At 48.7% G+C, this 20,211-nt stretch overlaps 1 protein-coding gene across 1 annotated transcript in view; it reads left to right on the forward strand.

The window, feature by feature from the left end:
* The window catches only part of bxdc2 (brix domain containing 2), a 69,605-nt gene that overhangs the window by 24,004 nt on the left and 25,390 nt on the right, over positions 1-20,211 (forward strand). The window contains exons 5-7 of the mRNA XM_072515581.1: positions 10,489-10,538; positions 12,429-12,502; positions 12,592-12,642. Of these exons, the coding sequence (XP_072371682.1) occupies positions 10,489-10,538; positions 12,429-12,502; positions 12,592-12,642 (175 nt within the window). The remainder of the gene's footprint in view (positions 1-10,488; positions 10,539-12,428; positions 12,503-12,591; positions 12,643-20,211) is intronic.

The raw sequence follows: 20,211 nt of genomic DNA on the forward strand, positions 1-20,211 counted from the left end.
CTAAACAAATGAAATGGCCACAGGACATGTGGGTGTTACTGATTCAAACAAAGCTGGTAGGTAGAGCTAGTGAAGTGTTTGCATCACTACCGGAGGAGGTATCTGGAACGTATGAGGAGGTGAAGAAATCCATCTTAAGTGCATATGACCTAGTGCCTGAAGCTTACAGACAAAGGTTTAGAAATTTAAGGAAAGAATTTGGTCAAACATACATGGAGTTTGAAAGGCTCAAACAGAGTAATTTTGATAGGTGGATAAGGGCTTTGAAAATAGACCAAACGTATGAAGCTCTCAGAGAAATTATACTTTTGGAGGAGTTTAAAAATTCAATTCCTGATGTAGTGAGAACTCATGTGGAAGAACAGAGGGTTAAAACTGCGAGATTAGCAGCAGAAATGGCAGATGATTATGAATTAGTTCATAAATCAAAGTTTGGTTTCCAACATCAGTTTCAGCTTGTGAGGGATAGAAACTGGGGACTTGAGAAATACTCAAGTGGTAAAGGTAAAGGTGATCTGATGAGAGACAATAAAGAGAGTGTACATCAGATGAAAAAATAAATCCAGGAGGGTGGAAAAGAAATTAAAAGTTTCAGACGTTTTCACTGTATAAACTAGGCCATGTAAAGTCACAGTGTTGGTGGTTGAAGAAAAGCACTGGGAAGGCTGATGTGGTAAAACAGGATAAGACAGTGGGGTTTGTTAAAGTGGTAAAGGAAAGCCCAAGGGAAGCGAAGGGGGTGCAAATGATTGTACAGCCTGATCAAGAAATAATTGTTAAGAAGGTGCCAGATGTCTTTAAAGAATTTACTTGTGTGGGTAAAGTTTACTCGTGTATCAGGAGGAGCAGGTACAGAAATCACAATTTTAAGAGATACAGGGGCTAGTCAATCTTTAATGGTAAGAGATGAGGAATTATGTAGTTTGGGAAGAATGTTGCCAGAAAAGGTGGTGATATGTGGAATTCAGGGTGAGAGGAATAGCGTTCCATTATATAAGGTACGGTTGGACAGTCCAGTGAAGAGCGGTGAAGCGGTAATAGGAGTAATAGATAAACTATCTTGTCCAGTAAGAAGTCTTACAACACCAGGTTAAAGTCCAACAGGTTTGTTTCGATGTCACTAGCTTTCGGAGTGCTGCTCCTTCCTCAGGTGAATGAAGAGATATGTTCCAGAAACATATATATAGACAAATTCAAAGATGCCAGACAATGCTTGGAATGCGAGCATTAGCAGGTGATTAAATCTTTACAGATCCAGATTTAATCACCTGCTAATGCTCGCATTCCAAGCATTGTCTGGCATCTTTGAATTTGTCTAAATATATATATGTTTCTGGAACATACCTCTTCATTCACCTGAGGAAGGAGCAGCGCTCCGAAAGCTAGTGACATCGAAACAAACCTGTTGGACTTTAACCTGGTGTTGTAAGACTTTTTACTGTGCTCACCCCAGTCCAACGCCGGCATCTCCACATCATATCTTGTCCAGGAATACAGTTTATCTTGGGTAATAGAACATAGAACAATACAGCGCAGTACAGGCCCTTCGGCCCACGATGTTGCACCGAAACAAAAGCCATCTAACCTACACTATGCCATTATCATCCATATGTTTATCCAATAAACTTTTAAATGCCCTCAATGTTGGCGAGTTCACTACTGTAGCAGGTAGGGCATTCCACGGCCTCACTACTCTTTGCGTAAAGAACCTACCTCTGACCTCTGTCCTATATCTATTACCCCTCAGTTTAAAGTTATGTACCCTCGTGCCAGCCATATCCATCCGTGGGAGAAGGCTCTCACTGTCCACCCTATCCAACCCCCTGATCATTTTGTATGCCTCTATTAAGTCTCCTCTTAACCTTCTTCTCTCCAACGAAAACAACCTCAAGTCCATCAGCCTTTCCTCATAAGATTTTCCCTCCATACCAGGCAACATCCTGGTAAATCTCCTCTGCACCCGCTCCAAAGCCTCCACGTCATTCCTATAATGCGGTGACCAGAACTGTACGCAATACTCCAAATGCGGCCGTACCAGAGTTCTGTACAGCTGCAACATGACCTCCCGACTCCGGAACTCAATCCCTCTACCAATAAAGGCCAACACTCCATAGGCCTTCTTCACAACCCTATCAACCTGGGTGGCAACTTTCAGGGATCTATGTACATGGACACCTAGATCCCTCTGCTCATCCACGCTTCCAAGAACTTTACCATTAGCCAAATATTCCGCATTCCTGTTATTCCTTCCAAAGTGAATCACCTCACACTTCTCTACATTAAACTCCATTTGCCACCTCTCAGCCCAGCTCTGCAGCTTATCTATATCCCTCTGTAACCTGCTACATCGTTCCACACTATCGACAGCACCACCGACTTTAGTATCGTCTGCAAATTTACTCACCCACCCTTCTGCGCCTTCCTCTAGGTCATTGATAAAAATGACAAACAGCAACGGCCCCAGAACAGATCCTTGTGGTACTCCACTTGTGACTGTACTCCATTCTGAACATTTCCCATCAACCACCACCCTCTGTCTTCTTTCAGCTAGCCAATTTCTGATCCACATCTCTAAATCACCCTCAATCCCCAGCCTCCGTATTTTTTGCAATAGCCTACCGTGGGGAACCTTATCAAACGCTTTGCTGAAATCCATATACACCACATCAACTGCTCTACCCTCGTCTACCTGTTCAGTCACCTTCTCAAAGAACTCGATAAGGTTTGTGAGGCATGACCTACCCTTCACAAAGCCATGCTGACTATCCCTGATCATATTATTCCTATCTAGATGATTATAAATCTTGTCTCTTATAATCCCCTCCAAGACTTTACCCACTACAGACATGAGGCTCACCGGTCTATAGTTGCCGGGGTTGTCTCTGCTCCCCTTTTTGAACAAAGGGACCACATTTGCTGTCCTCCAGTCCTCTGGCACTATTCCTGTAGCCAATGATGACATAAAAATCAAAGCCAAAGGTCCAGCAATCTCTTCCCTGGCCTCCCATAGAATCCTAGGATAAATCCCATCAGGTCCCGGGGACTTATCTATTTTCAGCCTGTCCAGAATTGCCAACACCTCTTCCCTACGTACCTCAATGCCATCTATTCTATTAGCCTGGGGCTCAGCATTCTCCTCCACAACATTATCTTTTTCCTGAGTGAATACTGACGAAAAATATTCATTTAGTATCTCGCCTATCTCTTCAGACTCCACACACAATTTCCCATCCCTGTCCTTGACTGGTCCTACTCTTTCCCTAGTCATTCGCTTATTCCTGACATACCTATAGAAAGCTTTTGGGTTTTCCTTGATCCTTCCTGCCAAATACTTCTCATGTCCCCTCCTTGCTCGTCTTAGCTCTCTCTTTAGATCCTTCCTCGCTACCTTGTAACTATCCATCGCCCCAACCGAAACTTCACACTTCATCTTCACATAGGCCTCCTTCCTCTTAACAAGAGATTCCACTTCCTTGGTAAACCACGGTTCCCTCGCTCGACGCCTTCCTCCCTGTCTGACCGGCACATACTTATCAAGAACACGCAGTAGCTGATCCTTGAACAAGCCCCACTTATCCAGTGTGCCCAACACTTGCAGCCTACTTCTCCACCTTATCCCCCCCAAGTCACGTCTAATGGCATCATAATTGCCCTTCCCCCAGCTATAACTCTTGCCCTGCGGTGTATACTTATCCCTTTCCATCATTAACGTAAACGTCACCGAATTGTGGTCACTGTCCCCAAAGTGCTCTCCTACCTCCAAATCCAACACCTGGCCTGGTTCATTACCCAAAACCAAATCCAACGTGGCCTCGCCTCTTGTTGGCCTGTCAACATATTGTTTCAGGAAACCCTCCTGCACACACTGTACAAAAAACGACCCATCTATTGTACTCGAACTATATCTTTTCCAGTCAATATTTGGAAAGTTAAAGTCTCCCATAATAACTACCCTGTTACTTTCGCTCATATCCAGAATCATCTTCGCCATCCTTTCCTCTACATCCCTAGAACTATTAGGAGGCCTATAAAAAACTCCCAACAGGGTGACCTCTCCTTTCCTGTTTCTAACTTCAGCCCATACTACCTCGGAAGAAGAGTCCCCATCTAGCATCCTCTCTGCCACCGTAATACTGCTCTTGACTAGCAGCGCCACACCGCCCCCTCTTTTGCCTCCTTCTCTGAGCTTACTAAAACACCTAAACCCCGGAACCTGCAACATCCATTCCTGTCCCTGCTCTATCCATGTCTCCGAAATGGCCACAACATCGAAGTCCCAGGTACCAACCCATGCTGCCAGTTCCCCTACCTTGTTTCGTATACTCCTGGCATTGAAGTAGACACACTTCAAACCACCTACCTGAACTCTTGCGACGTCAAATCTGTGCTCCTGACCTCTATACTCTCATTCTCCCTTACCCTAAAACTACAATCCAGGTTCCCATGCCCCTGCTGCATTAGTTTAAACCCCCCCAAAGAGCACTAACAAATTTCCCCCCCCCCCCGGATATTTGTGCCCCATAGGTTCAGATGTAGACCATCCTGTCTGTAGAGGTCCCACCTTGCCCAGAAAGAGCCCCAGTCATCCAAAAATCTGAATCCCTCCCGCCTGCACCATCCCTGTAGCCACGTGTTTAAATGCTCTCTCTCCCTATTCCTCATCTCACTATCACGTGGCACGGGCAACAACCCAGAGATAACAACTCTGTTTGTTCTAGTTCTGAGCTTCCATCCTAGCTCCCTGAAAGCCTGCCTGACATCCTTGTCCCCTTTCCTACCTATGTCGTTAGTGCCAATGTGGACCACGACTTGGGGCTGCTCCCCCTCCCCCCTAAGGACCCGGAAAACACGATCCGAGACATCACGTACCCTTGCACCTGGGAGGCAACATACCAAACGTGAGTCTCTCACGCTCCCACAAAATCTCCTATCTGTGCCCCTGACTATAGAGTCCCCAATTACTAATGCTCTGCTCCTCTCCCCCCTTCCCTTCTGAGCAACAGGGACAGACTCCGTGCCAGAGGCCCGTACCCCATGGCTTACCCCTGGTAAGTCCCCCCCCCCCACAAGTATCCAAAGCGGTATACTTGTTTCTCAGGGGAACGACCGCAGGGGATCCCTGCACTGACTGTTTTTTCCCCGTCCCTCTTACAGTTACCCATCTATCTCCAATCTTTGGTGTAACTAATTCCCTGAAGCTGCTATCTATGACCCCTTCTGCCTCCCGAATGATCCGAAGTTCTTCCAACTCCAGCTCCAGTTCCCTAACTCGGTCTTGCAGGAGCTGGAGATGGCAGCACTTCCTGCAGGTAAAATCAGCAGGGACGCTAACTGCATCCCTCACCTCAAACATCCTGCAGGAGGAACATTGCACTCCCTTCCCTGCCATTCCTCCAACTTTCTACCAAGATCTGGCTAACAACTAAATTCAATTTTTATAAAAAATAATAATAATACAATAAAATATAGTACCTCAGACCAATGGGTTTTATTATTAGGTTAGAGGAGGAGGGCGGGTGGGAGACACTACACGTGTAGTGTCTCGGGTTTCCTCTCCACCAGAATTTATTGGTGAATTTATTATATAATGATATAACTGGATCGCAGAATTTATTATATAATGATATAGCTGGATCGCAGGTGGGAGTGATGCCTACTGTGGTTGATAAGCCAGTGGAAAATCAGACAACTGAAGGGTTGAAGGACGAATATCCTGGGATTTTTCCGGATTGTGTAGTAACAAGGTCGCAAAGTCACAGGTTAAAACAAGAGGAGAAATCAAAGAGTGAAGATGAAGTTGAAGTGCAATTATCAGAAACTATTTTTGATCAGATGGTTGAAAAAGAACAAGAACAGGTGGAGGATGAGGCGGATATTTTTAGTTCAGGAAAATTGGCGTAGTTACAACAGAAAGATGTAGAAATAAAACGCATATATCAGAAAGCATATACAGAAGAGGAGTCTGAGAGTATACCAGTGTTAGTACCGTAAAAATTATGTCTTGATGAGAAAATGGAGACCTTTACATATGCAGGCGGATGAAAAGTGGGCAGAAGTTCATCAAGTAGTATTGCCGGTAGGGTATAGAAAGGAGGTGTTGCGAGCTGCACATGGGGTACCAGTGGGAGGTCATTTTGGAATAAAGAAAACTCAAGCTAAAATCCAGGAACATTTTTATTGGCCTGGACGACATAAAGATGTAGTTAAATTTTGTCAATCATGTCACACATGTCAAGTGATAGGGAAACCTCAAGCAGTGATAAAACCAGCGCCCTTTATACCCATTCCAGCATTTGAGGAACCTTTTACAAGGGTCTTAATCGATTGTGTAGGACTGCTTCCTAAAACAAAAAGTGAGAATCATTATCTTTTGACTATAATGGATGTGTCTACTCGGTTTCCAGAGGTCATTCCAGTACGTAATATTACAGCTAAAAGGATTGTGGAGGAGTTACTTAAATTCTTTACTAGATATGGACTGCCCACAGAAATTCAATCGGATCAAGGATCGAATTTTACTTCAAAGGTTTTCAAAGAAGTTATGGATAGCTTAGAAATAAAACAATTTAATCAACTGTGTACCATCCAGAATCGCAGGGAGCGTTAGAAAGGTGGCATCAGACATTAAAGACAATGTTGAGGGCGTATTATCAAGATTATCCAGAGGATTGGGATAAAGGAATCCCATTCATACTGTTTGCAATTAGGGATTCACCTAATGAGTCTACCAAATTTAGTCCTTTTGAACTAATTTTTGTCATGAGGTAAGAGGCCCACTTACATTGATTAAGGAAAAATTGGTGGGTGAAAAATCAGAAATTACGCTATTGGATTACGTGTCAAATTTTAGGGAACGATTAAATAGAGCAGGTGAATTGGCTAGACAACATTTGAAAGTTGCACAAAATGTGATGAAACGGGTAGCGGACAAGAAATCCAAAGTTCGTAGTTTTGCCAGTGGGGATAAAGTTTCAGTGTTGTTACCAGTGGTAGGGGAACCTTTTAAAAGCTCGGTTTAGTGGACTGTATCAGATTGAAAGGAAATTAAGTGAGGTGAATTATGTGGTAAAAACACCAGATAGAAGGAAGACTCACCGAGTGTGTCATGTGAATATGCTTAAAAGGTACTTTGAAAGGGAAGGAGAGAAAAAGGAAGTTTCAATGATTCTAACTCAAAGTGACAAACCAAATCCAGATGACTGTGAATTTTACATACCTCAAATTAAATTGGAAAATGAGGATGTTCTTAAAAATTGGGATGAATTATTAAGTTACCTTCCAGAGGAAAAACGAACTGACCTGAAAGAGTTATTGATATCACATGGGCAAGTTTGTAGAGATAAATTGGGAAGTACTCAAATGGCTATACATGATGTAGATGTGGGAAATGCTGTTCCTATCAAACAACATCCATATAGACTTAACCCTTTAAAATTGGCACAGGTTAACAGAGAGATTGAGAGTATGCTTAAAAATGGCATAATTGAAGTGGGTTGCAGCCAATGGAGCTCACCCATGGTGATGGTACCTAAACCAGATGGTACCCAACGGTTGTGTGTGGACTATAGAAAGGGGAATGCAGTTACAAGAAGGGACTCTTATCCTATCCCACGTTTGGAGGATTGCATTGAGAAAGTGGGACAATCTGCTTTTATTTCCAAATTGAATTTACTTAAAGGTTACTGGCAGGTACCTTTATCTGAAAGGGCGAAGGAGATTTCAGCTTTTGTGACTCCAGATGGTATATACCAGTTCAAAGTTATGCCATTTGGCACGAAAAACGCCCCAGCAACATTTCAACCGTTAACTAATGCAGTCGTTTCAGGATTACCCAATTGTGCGGTATACATCGATGACCTGGTAGTTTTCAGCCAGACATGGAAAGAACATTTAAAACATCTGAGGGAGTTATTCGATCGACTTTAGGAGGCGGGTTTGGTGATAAACCTAGCCAAAAGTGAATTTGGAAAAGCCCAAGTCACTTTCCTTGGCCATACAATCGGACAGGGTCGATTGGTCCCACGGGATGTGAAAACGAAAGTTATTGGGGAGTTTCCGATACCCTCGACACGACGGGAAATAATGCGATTTCTTGGTATGAGTGGATTTTACTGGAAATTTGTACCAAATTTTAACAGTGTGGTCGCTCCACTGACGGACTTGCTCAAGAAGCGTAACAACTTCCAGTGGCCAGCGGAGTGTCAACAGGCATTTGACGGCCTGAAGGCTGTGTTAACCACTGCTCCTGTGTTAGTCATCCCAAATTATACCAAACCCTTCAAAGTGGCTGTGGATGTGAGTGATGTGGGCGATGTGGGCGTAGGTGCGGTGTTTCTACAAGACGACGACGAAGGGCTAGAGCGACCTGTTGGTTATTTTTCATAGAAATTGAATTCTCACCAGAAAAGGTATTCGACGATTGAGAAGGAGACTTTGAGTTTGGTGCTGGCTTTGCAACATTTTCACATTTATGTGACCAGCAATCCGTCTGACACCGTTATATATACTGATCATAATCCTTTGACGTTTTTGGAGCGATTCCGGAATAACAATGCGAGGCTGTTTCGCTGGAGTTTGTTGTTACAGCCATTTCATTTAAAAATAGTACATGCGGCAGGACGGGAAAACGTGATAGCCGATGCTTTGTCACGAATGTGATCAATTGAGAAGGTTTTCGGTTGGAGGAAGAAGAACGAAGAAAAATGGACTATATTATTATACCTGTTTGAGTGCGTTGTTTTCTTGAAATGAAAATATATATTTACTGTGTGCATTTCTTAGTGGATGGTGCAAAAGTGAAAAATGAAACCATCTTGTAGTTGATGGGTTTTTTTTTTCTTGGGGGGAGGTGTCATATGAGAGTACCTTTAAGAAATGGATGTTTAAGCAATGTACCTTTAAGAAAACAGTGATGTCAGAGAGTGGGTGGAGCTGGGCTCAGTTCAGCCATTTTGAAGTTTCAGTTTTGAGGAAAAGAGCTTGGGAGTGTCTATGTTTGCAGTGAGCTGGATCTGGTGTGATCTCTGCCATGAAAGACTATCTCTGGGTCATTTGGGTGATTTAAACTCATAATAGTAAAGCCTTTAGACTGATGTGTTTCTGTTTAAAGGTGTTAAGTCTCATGGATATTGAAAGGGATAACTGAAGGATTATTTAGTGTTGTAATATTTTCAGGGTTATCTTTGAAGTAAGAGGGTGTTAAGAGATCCAATGTTTATTTAAGAGGTTAAGTTGAGTTCATGGAATAAACATTGTTTTGTGTTAAAATCCACGTATCCATAATTGTAATATCACACCTGGGGAACAAGCCGTGTGCTTCAAAAGCAACAAATACATTAAAGGGGGAGGTTGGTTGAACTCCATGATACATTTTGGGATTCTGAAAATGCCTCTCCCATAACAATTGGTACGTGTGGGAAGTGAGAATCATTGTGTTAGTGACGTGTTGGGGTCAGGATTGGTACATGTGGCGAGTGAACAGTGGGGAGGACAGAGATTCTGCAAAGAGATATTGACAGGTGAAGTGAGTAGACAGCAAGATGGAGTATAATGTGGGAGGTTATTCACATTGATTTGGGGAATATTGAAGTAGATATTTTTGAATGGTCAGAAACTAACATTTTCATTCAGAGAGTCAGGTGTCCGTGTCCATTGATGTGTCCTGGGTTCAAATCCCACCCAGCAGATGGTGAAATTTCAATTCAATAAAAATCTAGAATTAAAAGTCTAATGATGACCTTGAAACCATTGTCGATTGTCGTAAAAAAACATCTGGGTCACTAATGTCCTTTAGGGAAAGAAATCTGCCGTCCTTACCCGGTCTGGCCTACACGCGACTCCAGACCCACAGCAATGGGGTTGAATTTTTCAAAAAAAACAATTACACTCAGTTCGTGGGCAAATAGGGAATGGGCAGCAATGCCAGTGACTAACGCATCCCAATAAAGAATATGTTGCCCATCCCTAATTGCCCTTGAGAAGATGGTGGTGAGCTGCCCTGAACCGCTGTAGGTACACCCAGAGTGTTGTCAGGAAGGGTGGTGCTGGATTGCAGTGGGAGTGTGAAGATTCCGTGTCATGGATCCAGTGCACTGGTGGGAATGCTGTGTACTCTTACCAGAGGAGGGATATACTCGGAGAAAATACAGCAACGGTTCCCTGAATTGGTCCCTGGGAGGCGAGGGTTGTCCTATAGAGAGGCTGAGTGAATTGGGTCTATATTCTCTGGAGTTTAGAAGAATGAGAGGTGATCGCAGTGAAACCTACACGGTGCTGATCGGGCTTGGGAGGTGGCCACAGCGATTGGGAGTGGATGTGAGGAGGCAGATTGATGGGGCGGAGGGGGTCCCAGAGGAAGAGACAGAGTGAGGCCTGCGCTAGATCTGGTAAATTTCAGACAAGTCTGTACCGGCACCGTTTGGGCAGCTCGTAGATATTAATGAAACCAGAAGTTGTAAATGATGCAATGATTTTCTTTGTGTGTTTCAGGATCTCAAATGTACCTCATGGTCCATCTGCCAAGTTTCTGATACAGAATGGTAAGTTTCCTGTTCTCTGGACAATCAGTTGCAATATTCCACTGCCCTGGGCTGCGGACTGAAATCACGGCAATATTGAGTTTATCACCAGTCTGTGTGTGAGTGAGAATCATCGTGTTATTCACATGTTGGTGTCAGGGTTGGTACATGTGAGACTGAGTGTGTTTGGAGGCGCAATCATCTTTATTATTGTCACAAGTAGGCTTACATTAACACTGCAATGAAATTACTGTGAAAAGCCCCTAGTCGCCACATTCCGGCGCCTGTTCGGGTACACTGAGGGAGAATTCAGAATGTCCAATTCACCAACAGCACGTCATTCGGGACTTGTGGGAGGAAACCGGAGCACCCGGAGGAGCAGCAGCTCTGAATCGGTGATGGGGTGACACAGTGGTTCGCACTGCTGTCTCCCAGCTCCAGGGTCCCAGGTTCGATTCCCGGCTTGGGTCACTGTCTGTGCGGAGTCTGCACGTCCTCCCCGTGTGTGCGTGGGTTTCCTCCGGGTGCTCCGGTTTCCTCCCACAGTCCAAAGATGTGCAGGTTAGGTGGATTGGCCATGATAGATTGCCCCTAAGTGTCCAATGGTTGGGTGGGGTTACTGGAATAGGGCGGGGGATTGGGCCTAGGTGGGGTGGCCTTTTGAAGGGCCGGGACAGACTGGGTGGGCCGAATGGCGTCCTGCCCTGGAAGGTTACAATGATTCTGTGGTTCAAGTTACCGCTTAGAATCGAGAACTCTGAGACGACAGTGAACTCACCTGACCACCCACTCTCTCTCTGTCCACCCCCCCTCCCTCTGTGTCCCCCCCTCTCTGCCCCCCCTCCCTCTGCCCCCCCCTCCCTCTGCCCACCCCCTCCCTCTGCCCACCCCCTCCCTCTGCCCACCCCCTCCCTCTGCCCACCCCCTCCCTCTGCCCACCCCCTCCCTCTGCCCACCCCCTCCCTCTGCCCACCCCCTCCCTCTGCCCACCCCCTCCCTCTGCCCACCCCCTCCCTCTGCCCACCCCCTCCCTCTGCCCACCCCCTCCCTCTGCCCACCCCCTCCCTCTGCCCACCCCCTCCCTCTGCCCACCCCCTCCCTCTGCCCACCCCCTCCCTCTGCCCACCCCCTCCCTCTGCCCACCCCCTCCCTCTGCCCACCCCCTCCCTCTGCCCACCCCCTCCCTCTGCCCACCCCCTCCCTCTGCCCACCCCCTCCCTCTGCCCATCCCCTCCCTCTGCCCACCCCCTCCCTCTGTCCCCCCCTCCCTCTTGCCCCCCCCTCCCTCTGTCCCACCCCCTCCCTCTGTCCCACCCCCTCCCTCTGCCCCCCCTCCCTCTGCCCCCCCCTCTCTGCCCCCCTCCCTCTGCCCCACCCCCTCCCTCTGCCCCCCCTCCCTCTGCCCCCCCTCCCTCTGCCCCCCTCCCTCTGCCCCCCCCTCTCTGTCCCCCCCCTCTCTCTGTCCCCCCCCTCCCTCTGTCCCCCCCTCCCTCTGTCCCCCCCTCCCTCTGTCCCCCCCCCCTCCCTCTGTCCCCCCCCTCCCTCTGTCCCCCCCCTCCCTCTGTCCCCCCCTCCCTCTGTCCCCCCCCTCCCTCTGCCCCCCCTCCCTCTGCCCCCTCTCCCTCTGTCCCCCCCTCCCTCTGTCCCCCCCCCTCCCTCTGTCCCCCCCTCCCTCTGTCCCCCCCCTCCCTCTGTCCCCCCCTCCCTCTGTCCCCCCCTCCCTCTGTCCCCCCCTCCCTCTGTCCCCCCCCTCCCTCTGTCCCCCCCTCCCTCTGTCCCCCCCCTCCCTCTGTCCCCCCCTCCCTCTGTCCCCCCTCCCTCTGTCCCCCCCCTCTCTGCCCCCCCCCCTCTGCCCCCTCTCTCTGCCCCCCCCCCCCCCCCCCTCTCCGCCCTCTTGTTTTTTTTTTATAGTTCACACGCTGGACGAGCTGAAGATGACTGGAAATTGTTTGAAAGGCTCGAGGCCGCTGCTGTCCTTTGACCCGGTGAGGAAGCCGCTCCTGTCACGCTCCATTATTCTCATATTGTGCTGGGAGTTCCAAGTTTAACCGATGTTTCTCTCTCTCCTCAATAGACATTTGATAAAGAACCTCATTACAGTGTCCTGAAGGAACTTTTTATCCAGGTGAGTTGGTGTTTTTGTTGTCTCTGACCTCGGAATACCCTGAGGGATTTGGGGAGACACAGTCTGGCAAACCCCCCCCACAACACACTCCTCAGTTCATTACACCCCTCCCCTGGCCAGTGCATTCCTCTAGCTCCCCCGGGACGGCAGATCTTACAGTGACTCAGTTGTGCAGTGGAGCCCCCCATTCCTGAGGGAGAATTCTGCTCTCTACCTCCAAACCGTAGTGAGAGTGGCACAGTGTTTAGCACTGCTGCCTCATTGCGCCAGGGAACCAGGTTTGATTCCCGGCCCGTGTGTGCGTGGGTTTCCTCCGGGTGCTCCGGTTTCTCCCACAGTCTAAAGATTTGCAGGTTAGGTAGATTGGCCGTGCTAAAATTGCTCCGCAGTATCCAAAGGTTAGGTGGGGTTACTGGGTTACGGGTATAGGGGTGGAGGCGTGGGCTTCAATAGGGTGCTCTTTCCAAGGTCTGGTGCGGATTCAATGGGCCGAATGGCCTGCACTGTAAATTCTATGATCTATAAACCCACTTCTTAATAGAGCTGCAAGTCCTGTTGGAAAGTTGGGTGCAATCTTTTACCCCAGAACCGGGGGGGTGGGGGGGGGTCACAGTTTTAAATTAATGGTCACCCTTTTAATACGAGATGAGGAGGAATGTTGTCACTGAGGGTTCTGAGTCTCGATAAGACATGGGAGTAGAATGAGGCCACTCGGTCCATCGAGTCTGCTCCAATCAGGGCTCATATTCTGGAATTCTCTTCCTCAAAAGGCAGCGGAATCAGAACAAAGAAATGTACAGCACAGGAACAGGCCCTTCGGCCCTCCAAGCCCGTGCCGACCATGCTGCCCGACTAAACTACAATCTTCTACACTTCCTGGGTCCGTATCCCTCTATTCCCATCCTATTCATGTATTTGTCAAGATGCCCCTTAAACGTCACTATCGTCGCTGCTTCCACTACCTCCGGCTCTGTCTCCAAGAATTCTTTCCATTTATTTCCCTCCTTAAAGTCTGGATATTTTAACGGCAGAGGTGGATAGATTTGTGATTAACAAGGGGGTGGGTGTTCAGGGGCAGACCGGAGCTGACAATCAGATCAGCCGTAACTTTATTAAATCAGCGGCTGAGTGTCTTTTGCTCCTTGTTTATATGTTCAAGTTGCATTGTTCCGGCCACGCATTAATCTCTCCTCCCTGTGTGCTGCTGTTACTCATCCCCAGCTGCCCCTGAGTAGATGGTTGCGAGCTGCCTCCTTGAACTATGTCAACGCACAAAATCGGAGCAGGAGGGGGGCCATTCGGCCCCTCGAGCTGCTCGACCCTTCGACCTCTGATCGGTTGAATTGCCCATTCCCATCTACCCACTTTGATTGCCTTGCCCAACTAGAATCGATCTACCTCTGGCGTAAAAATACCCAGTGACCCGCTTCCATTGCCTTCTGAGGCAGAGACTCCCAAAGTCTCACAACCCCCGGAGAGAAAAGAATTCCCCTGTCCCAAAAGGGCGGCCCTAATTTTCACAATGAGGAAACATCTTTTCAACCTTCACCATGTTCGTATCGTTCAGAATCTTCTGTGTTTCAATCAAGTCACCTCTCGCTCTTCTAAAACGCCCGTGGAAACAGGCCCGGTCTGTCCAACCCTCCCTCAGAATCTAGTAAACCCTCCTCTGAACCGCGTCCAACGCATTTACAGCCTCCCTTACAGAAGGAGACCAAAACCGCTCACACTGTTCCAGACGTGGTCTCACCAATGTTTCCCATCACTGAAGCACAACATCGTTACTTTAATGTTTAATTCCTCTCACAATAAAGGATAGCATTCCATTCGCTTTCTTGATTACTTGTGGTACCTGCAAATTAACTTACTGTGACTCCTGCACGAGAACACCTAAATCCCTCTGCACCTCCGAACTCTGCAGTCACTCTCCGTTTAAGGGGGCATAGATTTCCGGTATAGACGGAATGTGAGGGGTGTGGGAGTCTGGAACTCGCTGCCTGAAAGGATGGTGGAGGCAGAGACCCTCATAAACCAGAAGTCGTGGTGCACATAGGCACAACAACACAGCTAGGAAAAGGGGTGATGATCTAAAAAATGATTTTAGGGAGTTAGGTTGGAAGCTAAAGAGCAGGACAAGCAGAGTAGTGATCTCGGGATAGCTACCGGTGCCACGTGCAAGTGAGGCAAGGAACAGCGAGCGAGTGCAGCTGAACACGTGGCTACAGGGCTGGTGCAGGAGGGAGGGCTTCAGATGTGTGGATCATTGGGATATCTTCTATGAAAGGTGGGACCTGGAGATGAAGGACGGATTGCACCTAAACTGGAGGGGCACCAATATCCTAGGTGGGAGGTTTTTGAGAGCTCTACGGGAGGGTTTAAACTAGTTTGGCAGGGGGGCGGGAAGGTTTAAACTAGTTTGGCAGGGGGATGGGAACCAGAGCTATGGATCAGAGGATAGGGTAGCTGTCGAACAGGCAGAAATAGTATGCAGCAAGTCACCTGGAAGGATAGACAGTTGATAGGGCAAAGTTGCACTCCGCGGAATGGGTTAAAGTGTGTCTGTTTCAATGCAAGGAGTGTCGGGAATAAGGGAGATGAACTTGGAGCGTGGATTAGTACTTGGAGCTACGATGTTGTGGTCATAACAGAGACATGGATTTCACAGGGGCAGGAATGGTTGTTAGATGTTCCGGGGTTTAGATGTTTTAAGAAGAATAGGGAGGGAGGTAAAAGAGGAGGGGGAGTGGCACTGTTAATTAGGGAGTGCATCACAGCTGCAGAAAAGGGGGTAGTTGAGGAGGGTTTGTCGACTGAGTCAGTATGGGTGGAAGTCAGAAACAAGAAAGAAGCAGTCACTTTATTGGGAGTTTTCTACAGACCCCCCAATAGCAGCAGAGAGATAGAGGAACAGATTGGGCGGCAGATCTTGGAAAGGTGCAGAAGTAACAGAGTTGTTGTCATGGTGACTTCAACTTCCCTAATATTGACTGGAACCTCCTTAGTGAAAATGGTTTGGATGGAGCAGATTTTGTCAGGTGTGTACAGGAAGGATTTCTGACCCAATGGCCGGGATTCTTCCCTACCCGGCGGGGCGGGGGGGTCCCGGCGGGACGGAGCGGCGTGAACCACTCCCGCTTCGGGCCGCCCCAAAGGTGCGGATTTCTCTGCAGCTTTAGGGGCCAAGCCCTCACCATGAGGGGCTAGGCCCGCGCGCCGGCCGGGGCCGAAGGGACTCTGCTGGCCGGCGGACGTCCGTCATCCCCGTGCATACGCAGGGGGGGGGGGGGGGGGGGCATTTCCGCATCAGCCATCGCGGAGGCTCTGGCCGAGGCGGAAGGAAAAGAGTGCGCCCACGGCACAGGCCCGCCCGCGGATCGGTGGGCCCCGATCGCGGGCCAGGCCACCGTGGGGGCACCCCCCAGGGCCAGATCGCCCCGCACCCCCCCCCCCCAGGACCCTGGAGCCCGCCCGCGCCGCCAGTCCCGCCGGTAAGGTCGGCGGTTTGATTCACGCCGGCGGGACTGGCATGACAGCAGCGGGACTTCGGCCCATCTTGGACCGGAGAATCGCTGGGGGGGGGGGGGGGGGGGGGGGGGGGGGGCGCCAACCGGCGCGGCGCGATTCCTGCCCCCGTCGAATTTTCGGTCCCGGAGAATCCGGCTGGGGCGGGATTCACGTCGCCCCCCCCCAGCGATTGTCCGACCCGGCGGGGGGTCTGAGAATCCCACCCAATATGTAGATAGGCCGACTGGGGGGAGGCTGTATTGGACTTGGTGCTCGACAACGAACCAGGCCAGGTGTCAGATGTCTCGGTGGGAGAGCATTTCGGTGACAGTGACCACAACTCCTTGACCTTTACCATAGTCATGGAGAGGGATAGGAACAGACAGTATAGGAAGGTATTTAATTGGGGGAGTGGAAATTATACTGCTATTAGACAGGAGCTGAGGAGCATAAAGTGGGAACAATTGTTCTCGGGGAAATGCACAACAGTAATGTGGGGATTGTTTAAGGAGCACTTGCTGTGAGTGCTGGATAGTTTTGTCCCACTGAGACAAGGAAGGAATGGTCAGGTGAAGGAGCCTTGGATGACAAGAGAAGTGGAGCTTCTAGGCAAGAGGAAGAAGGAAGTTTACGTAAGGTTGAGGAAGCAAGGCTCTGACTCGGCTCTGGAGGGTTACAAGGCAGCCAGGAAGGAACTCAAAAATGGACTAAGGAGAGCTAGAAGTGGGCATGAAAAAGCCCTGGCGGGAAGGATTAGGGAAAACCCCAAGGCGTTCTACACTTATGTGAGAATTAAGTGGATGATCAGAGTGAGAGTAGGGCTGATCAGGGACAGTGGAGGGAACTTGTGCCTAGAGTCTGAGGAGATGGGGGAGGCCCTAAATGAATATTTTGCTTCAGTATTCACGAGAGAGCTGCCCTGATCTCTGGGTTGGTAACCCAGTGACCATGCCACAGTATCGCCAACACTTCACTACAATGAGCTTTTATTTTTTGCAATAACCTTTCATGTGTCACCTTATCAAATGCTGTCTGGAAATCAAAATCCAGTACATCTACAGACTCCCCTCTATCCACAGCACAGTTACTCCTGCAAAGAACTCCAGTAAATTGATTAAAGATAGTAAGAAGTCTGACAACACCAGGTTAAAGTCCAACAGGTTTGTTTCGATATCACTAGCTTTCGGAGCACTGCTCCTTCCTCAGGTGAATTCACCTAAATCCATTAACCGAGTGTCCCAGTTCACGGCAAGCACAGCTTTCATACTCACATAATCGCCCCTATTAAGTTTGAGTCTCAATGGTTCAGCTCCCACTCTCCCCAGTACTGGAGCCAGTGCCCCCCGGGCTGATACCCACTCTCCCCAGTACTGAAGCCAGTGCCCCCCGGGCTCATACCCACTTTTCCCGCCCCAGCCTTTGAGCCACGTATTCATCTCTCTAGTTTTATGCATTCAGCTCCGTTAATAATCCAGAGATTATAATGTTAGAGGTTCTGCTGCCTAACTCCCCACATTTACGTTAAGGATGGAAAGGGATAAGTATACACTGCAGGGCAAGAGTTATAGCTGGGGGAAGGGCAATTATGATGCCATTAGACGTGACTTGGGGGGGATAAGGTGGAGAAGTAGGCTGCAAGTGTTGGGCACACTGGATAAGTGGGGCTTGTTCAAGGATCAAGGTGGCGGAAAGCGTCATAGATCGCAGTTATGTAAATGTGGTCACACCCAAGGTGCAGGCAGAGAAATGGGTGACCACCAGAAAGGGCAGGCAGTCAGTGCAGGAATCCCCTGTGGTTGTCCCCCTCTCGAACAGATATACCCCTTTGGATACTGTCGGGGGGGATAGCCTATCAGGGGAAAACAGCAGCAGCCAGAGCAGTGGCACCACGGCTGGCTCTGATGTTCAGAAGGGAGGGTCAAAGCGCAGAAGAGTAATAGTAATAGGGGACTCTATAGTCAGGGGCACAGATAGGCGCTTCTGTGGACGTGAAAGAGACTCCAAGATGGTATGTTGCCTCCCTGGTGCCAGGATCCAGGATGTCTCTGAACGGGTAGAGGGAATCCTGAAGGGGGAGGGCAAACAGGCAGAGGTCGTTGTACACATTGGTACTAACGACATAGGCAGGAAGGGGCATGAGGTCCTGCAGCAGGAGTTCAGGGAGCTAGGCAGAAAGTTAAAAGACAGGACCTCGAGGGTTGTAATCTCGGGATTACTCCCTGTGCCACGTGCCAGTGAGGCTAGAAATAGGAAGATAGAGCAGACCAACACGTGGCTAAACAGCTGGTGTAGGAGGGAGGGTTTCCGTTATCTGGACCACTGGGAGCTCTTCCGGGGCAGGTGTGACCTGTATAAGATGGACGGGTTGCATCTAAACCGGAGAGGCATAAATATCCTGGCCGCGAGGTTTGCTAGTGTCACACGGGAGGGTTTAAACTAGTATGGCAGGGGGGTGGGCACGGGAGCAATAGGTCAGAAGGTGAGAGCATTGAGGGAGAACTAGGGAATAGGGACAGTGTGGCTCTGAGGCAGAGCAGACGGGGAGAAGTTGCTGAACACAGCGGGTCTGGTGGCCTGAAGTGCATATGTTTTAATGCAAGGAGCATTACGGGTAAGGCAGATGAACTTAGAGCTTGGATTAGTACTTGGAACTATGATGTTGTTGCCATTACAGAGACCTGGTTGAGGGAAGGGCAGGATTGGCAGCTAAACGTTCCAGGATTTAGATGTTTCAGGCGGGATAGAGGGGGATGTAAAAGGGGAGGCGGAGTTGCGCTACTTGTTCGGGAGAATATCACAGCTATACTGCGAGAGGACACCTCAGAGGGCAGTGAGGCTATATGGGTAGAGATCAGGAATAAGAAGGGTGCAGTCACAATGTTGGGGGTATACTACAGGCCTCCCAACAGCCAGCGGGAGATAGAGGAGCAGATAGGTAGACAGATTTTGGAAAAGAGTAAAAACAACAGGGTTGTGGTGATGGGAGACTTCAACTTCCCCAATATTGACTGGGACTCACTTAGTGCCAGGGGCTTAGACGGGGCGGAGTTTGTAAGGAGCATCCAGGAGGGCTTCTTAAAACAATATGTAAACAGTCCAACTAGGGAAGGGGCGGTACTGGACCTGGTATTGGGGAATGAGCCCGGCCAGGTGGTAGATGTTTCAGTAGGGGAGCATTTTGGTAACAGTGACCACAATTCAGTAAGTTTTAAAGTACTGGTGGACAAGGATAAGAGTGGTCCTCGGATGAATGTGCTAAATTGGGGGAAGGCTAATTATAACAATATTAGGCGGGAACTGAAGAACATAGATTGGGGGCGGATGTTTGAGGGCAAATCAACATCTGACATGTGGGAGGCTTTCAAGTGTCAGTTGAAAGGAATACAGGACAGGCATGTTCCTGTGAGGAAGAAAGATAAATACGGCAATTATCGGGAACCTTGGATGACGAGTGATATTGTAGGCCTCGTCAAAAAGAAAAAGGAGGCATTTGTCAGGGCTAAAAGGCTGGGAACAGACGAAGCCTGCGTGGAATATAAGGAAAGTAGGAAGGAACTTAAGCAAGGAGTCAGGAGGGCTAGGAGGAGTCATGAAAAGTCATTGGCAAATAGGGTTAAGGAAAATCCCAAGGCTTTTTACACGTACATAAAAAGCAAGAGGGTAGCCAGGGAAAGGGTTGGCCCACTGAAGGATAGGCAAGGGAATCAATGTGTGGAGCCAGAGGAAATGGGCGAGGTACTAAATGAATACTTTGTATCAGTATTCACCAAAGAGAAGGAATTGGTAGATGTTGAGTCTGGAGAAGGGGGTGTAGATAGCCTGGGTCACATTGTGATCCAAAAAGACGAGGTGTTGGGCGTCTTAAAAAATATTAAGGTAGATAAGTCCCCAGGGCCTGATGGGATCTACCCCAGAATACTGAAGGAGGCTGGAGAGGAAATTGCTGAGGCCTTGACAGAAATCTTTGGATCCTCGCTGTCTTCAGGGGATGTCCCAGAGGACTGGAGAATAGCCAATGTTGTTCCTCTGTTTAAGAAGGGTAGCAAGGATAATCCCGGGAACTAC

The sequence above is a fragment of the Scyliorhinus torazame genome, chromosome 9 (genome assembly GCF_047496885.1).
Source record: "Scyliorhinus torazame isolate Kashiwa2021f chromosome 9, sScyTor2.1, whole genome shotgun sequence".
NCBI classification, from domain to species: Eukaryota; Metazoa; Chordata; class Chondrichthyes; order Carcharhiniformes; family Scyliorhinidae; genus Scyliorhinus; species Scyliorhinus torazame.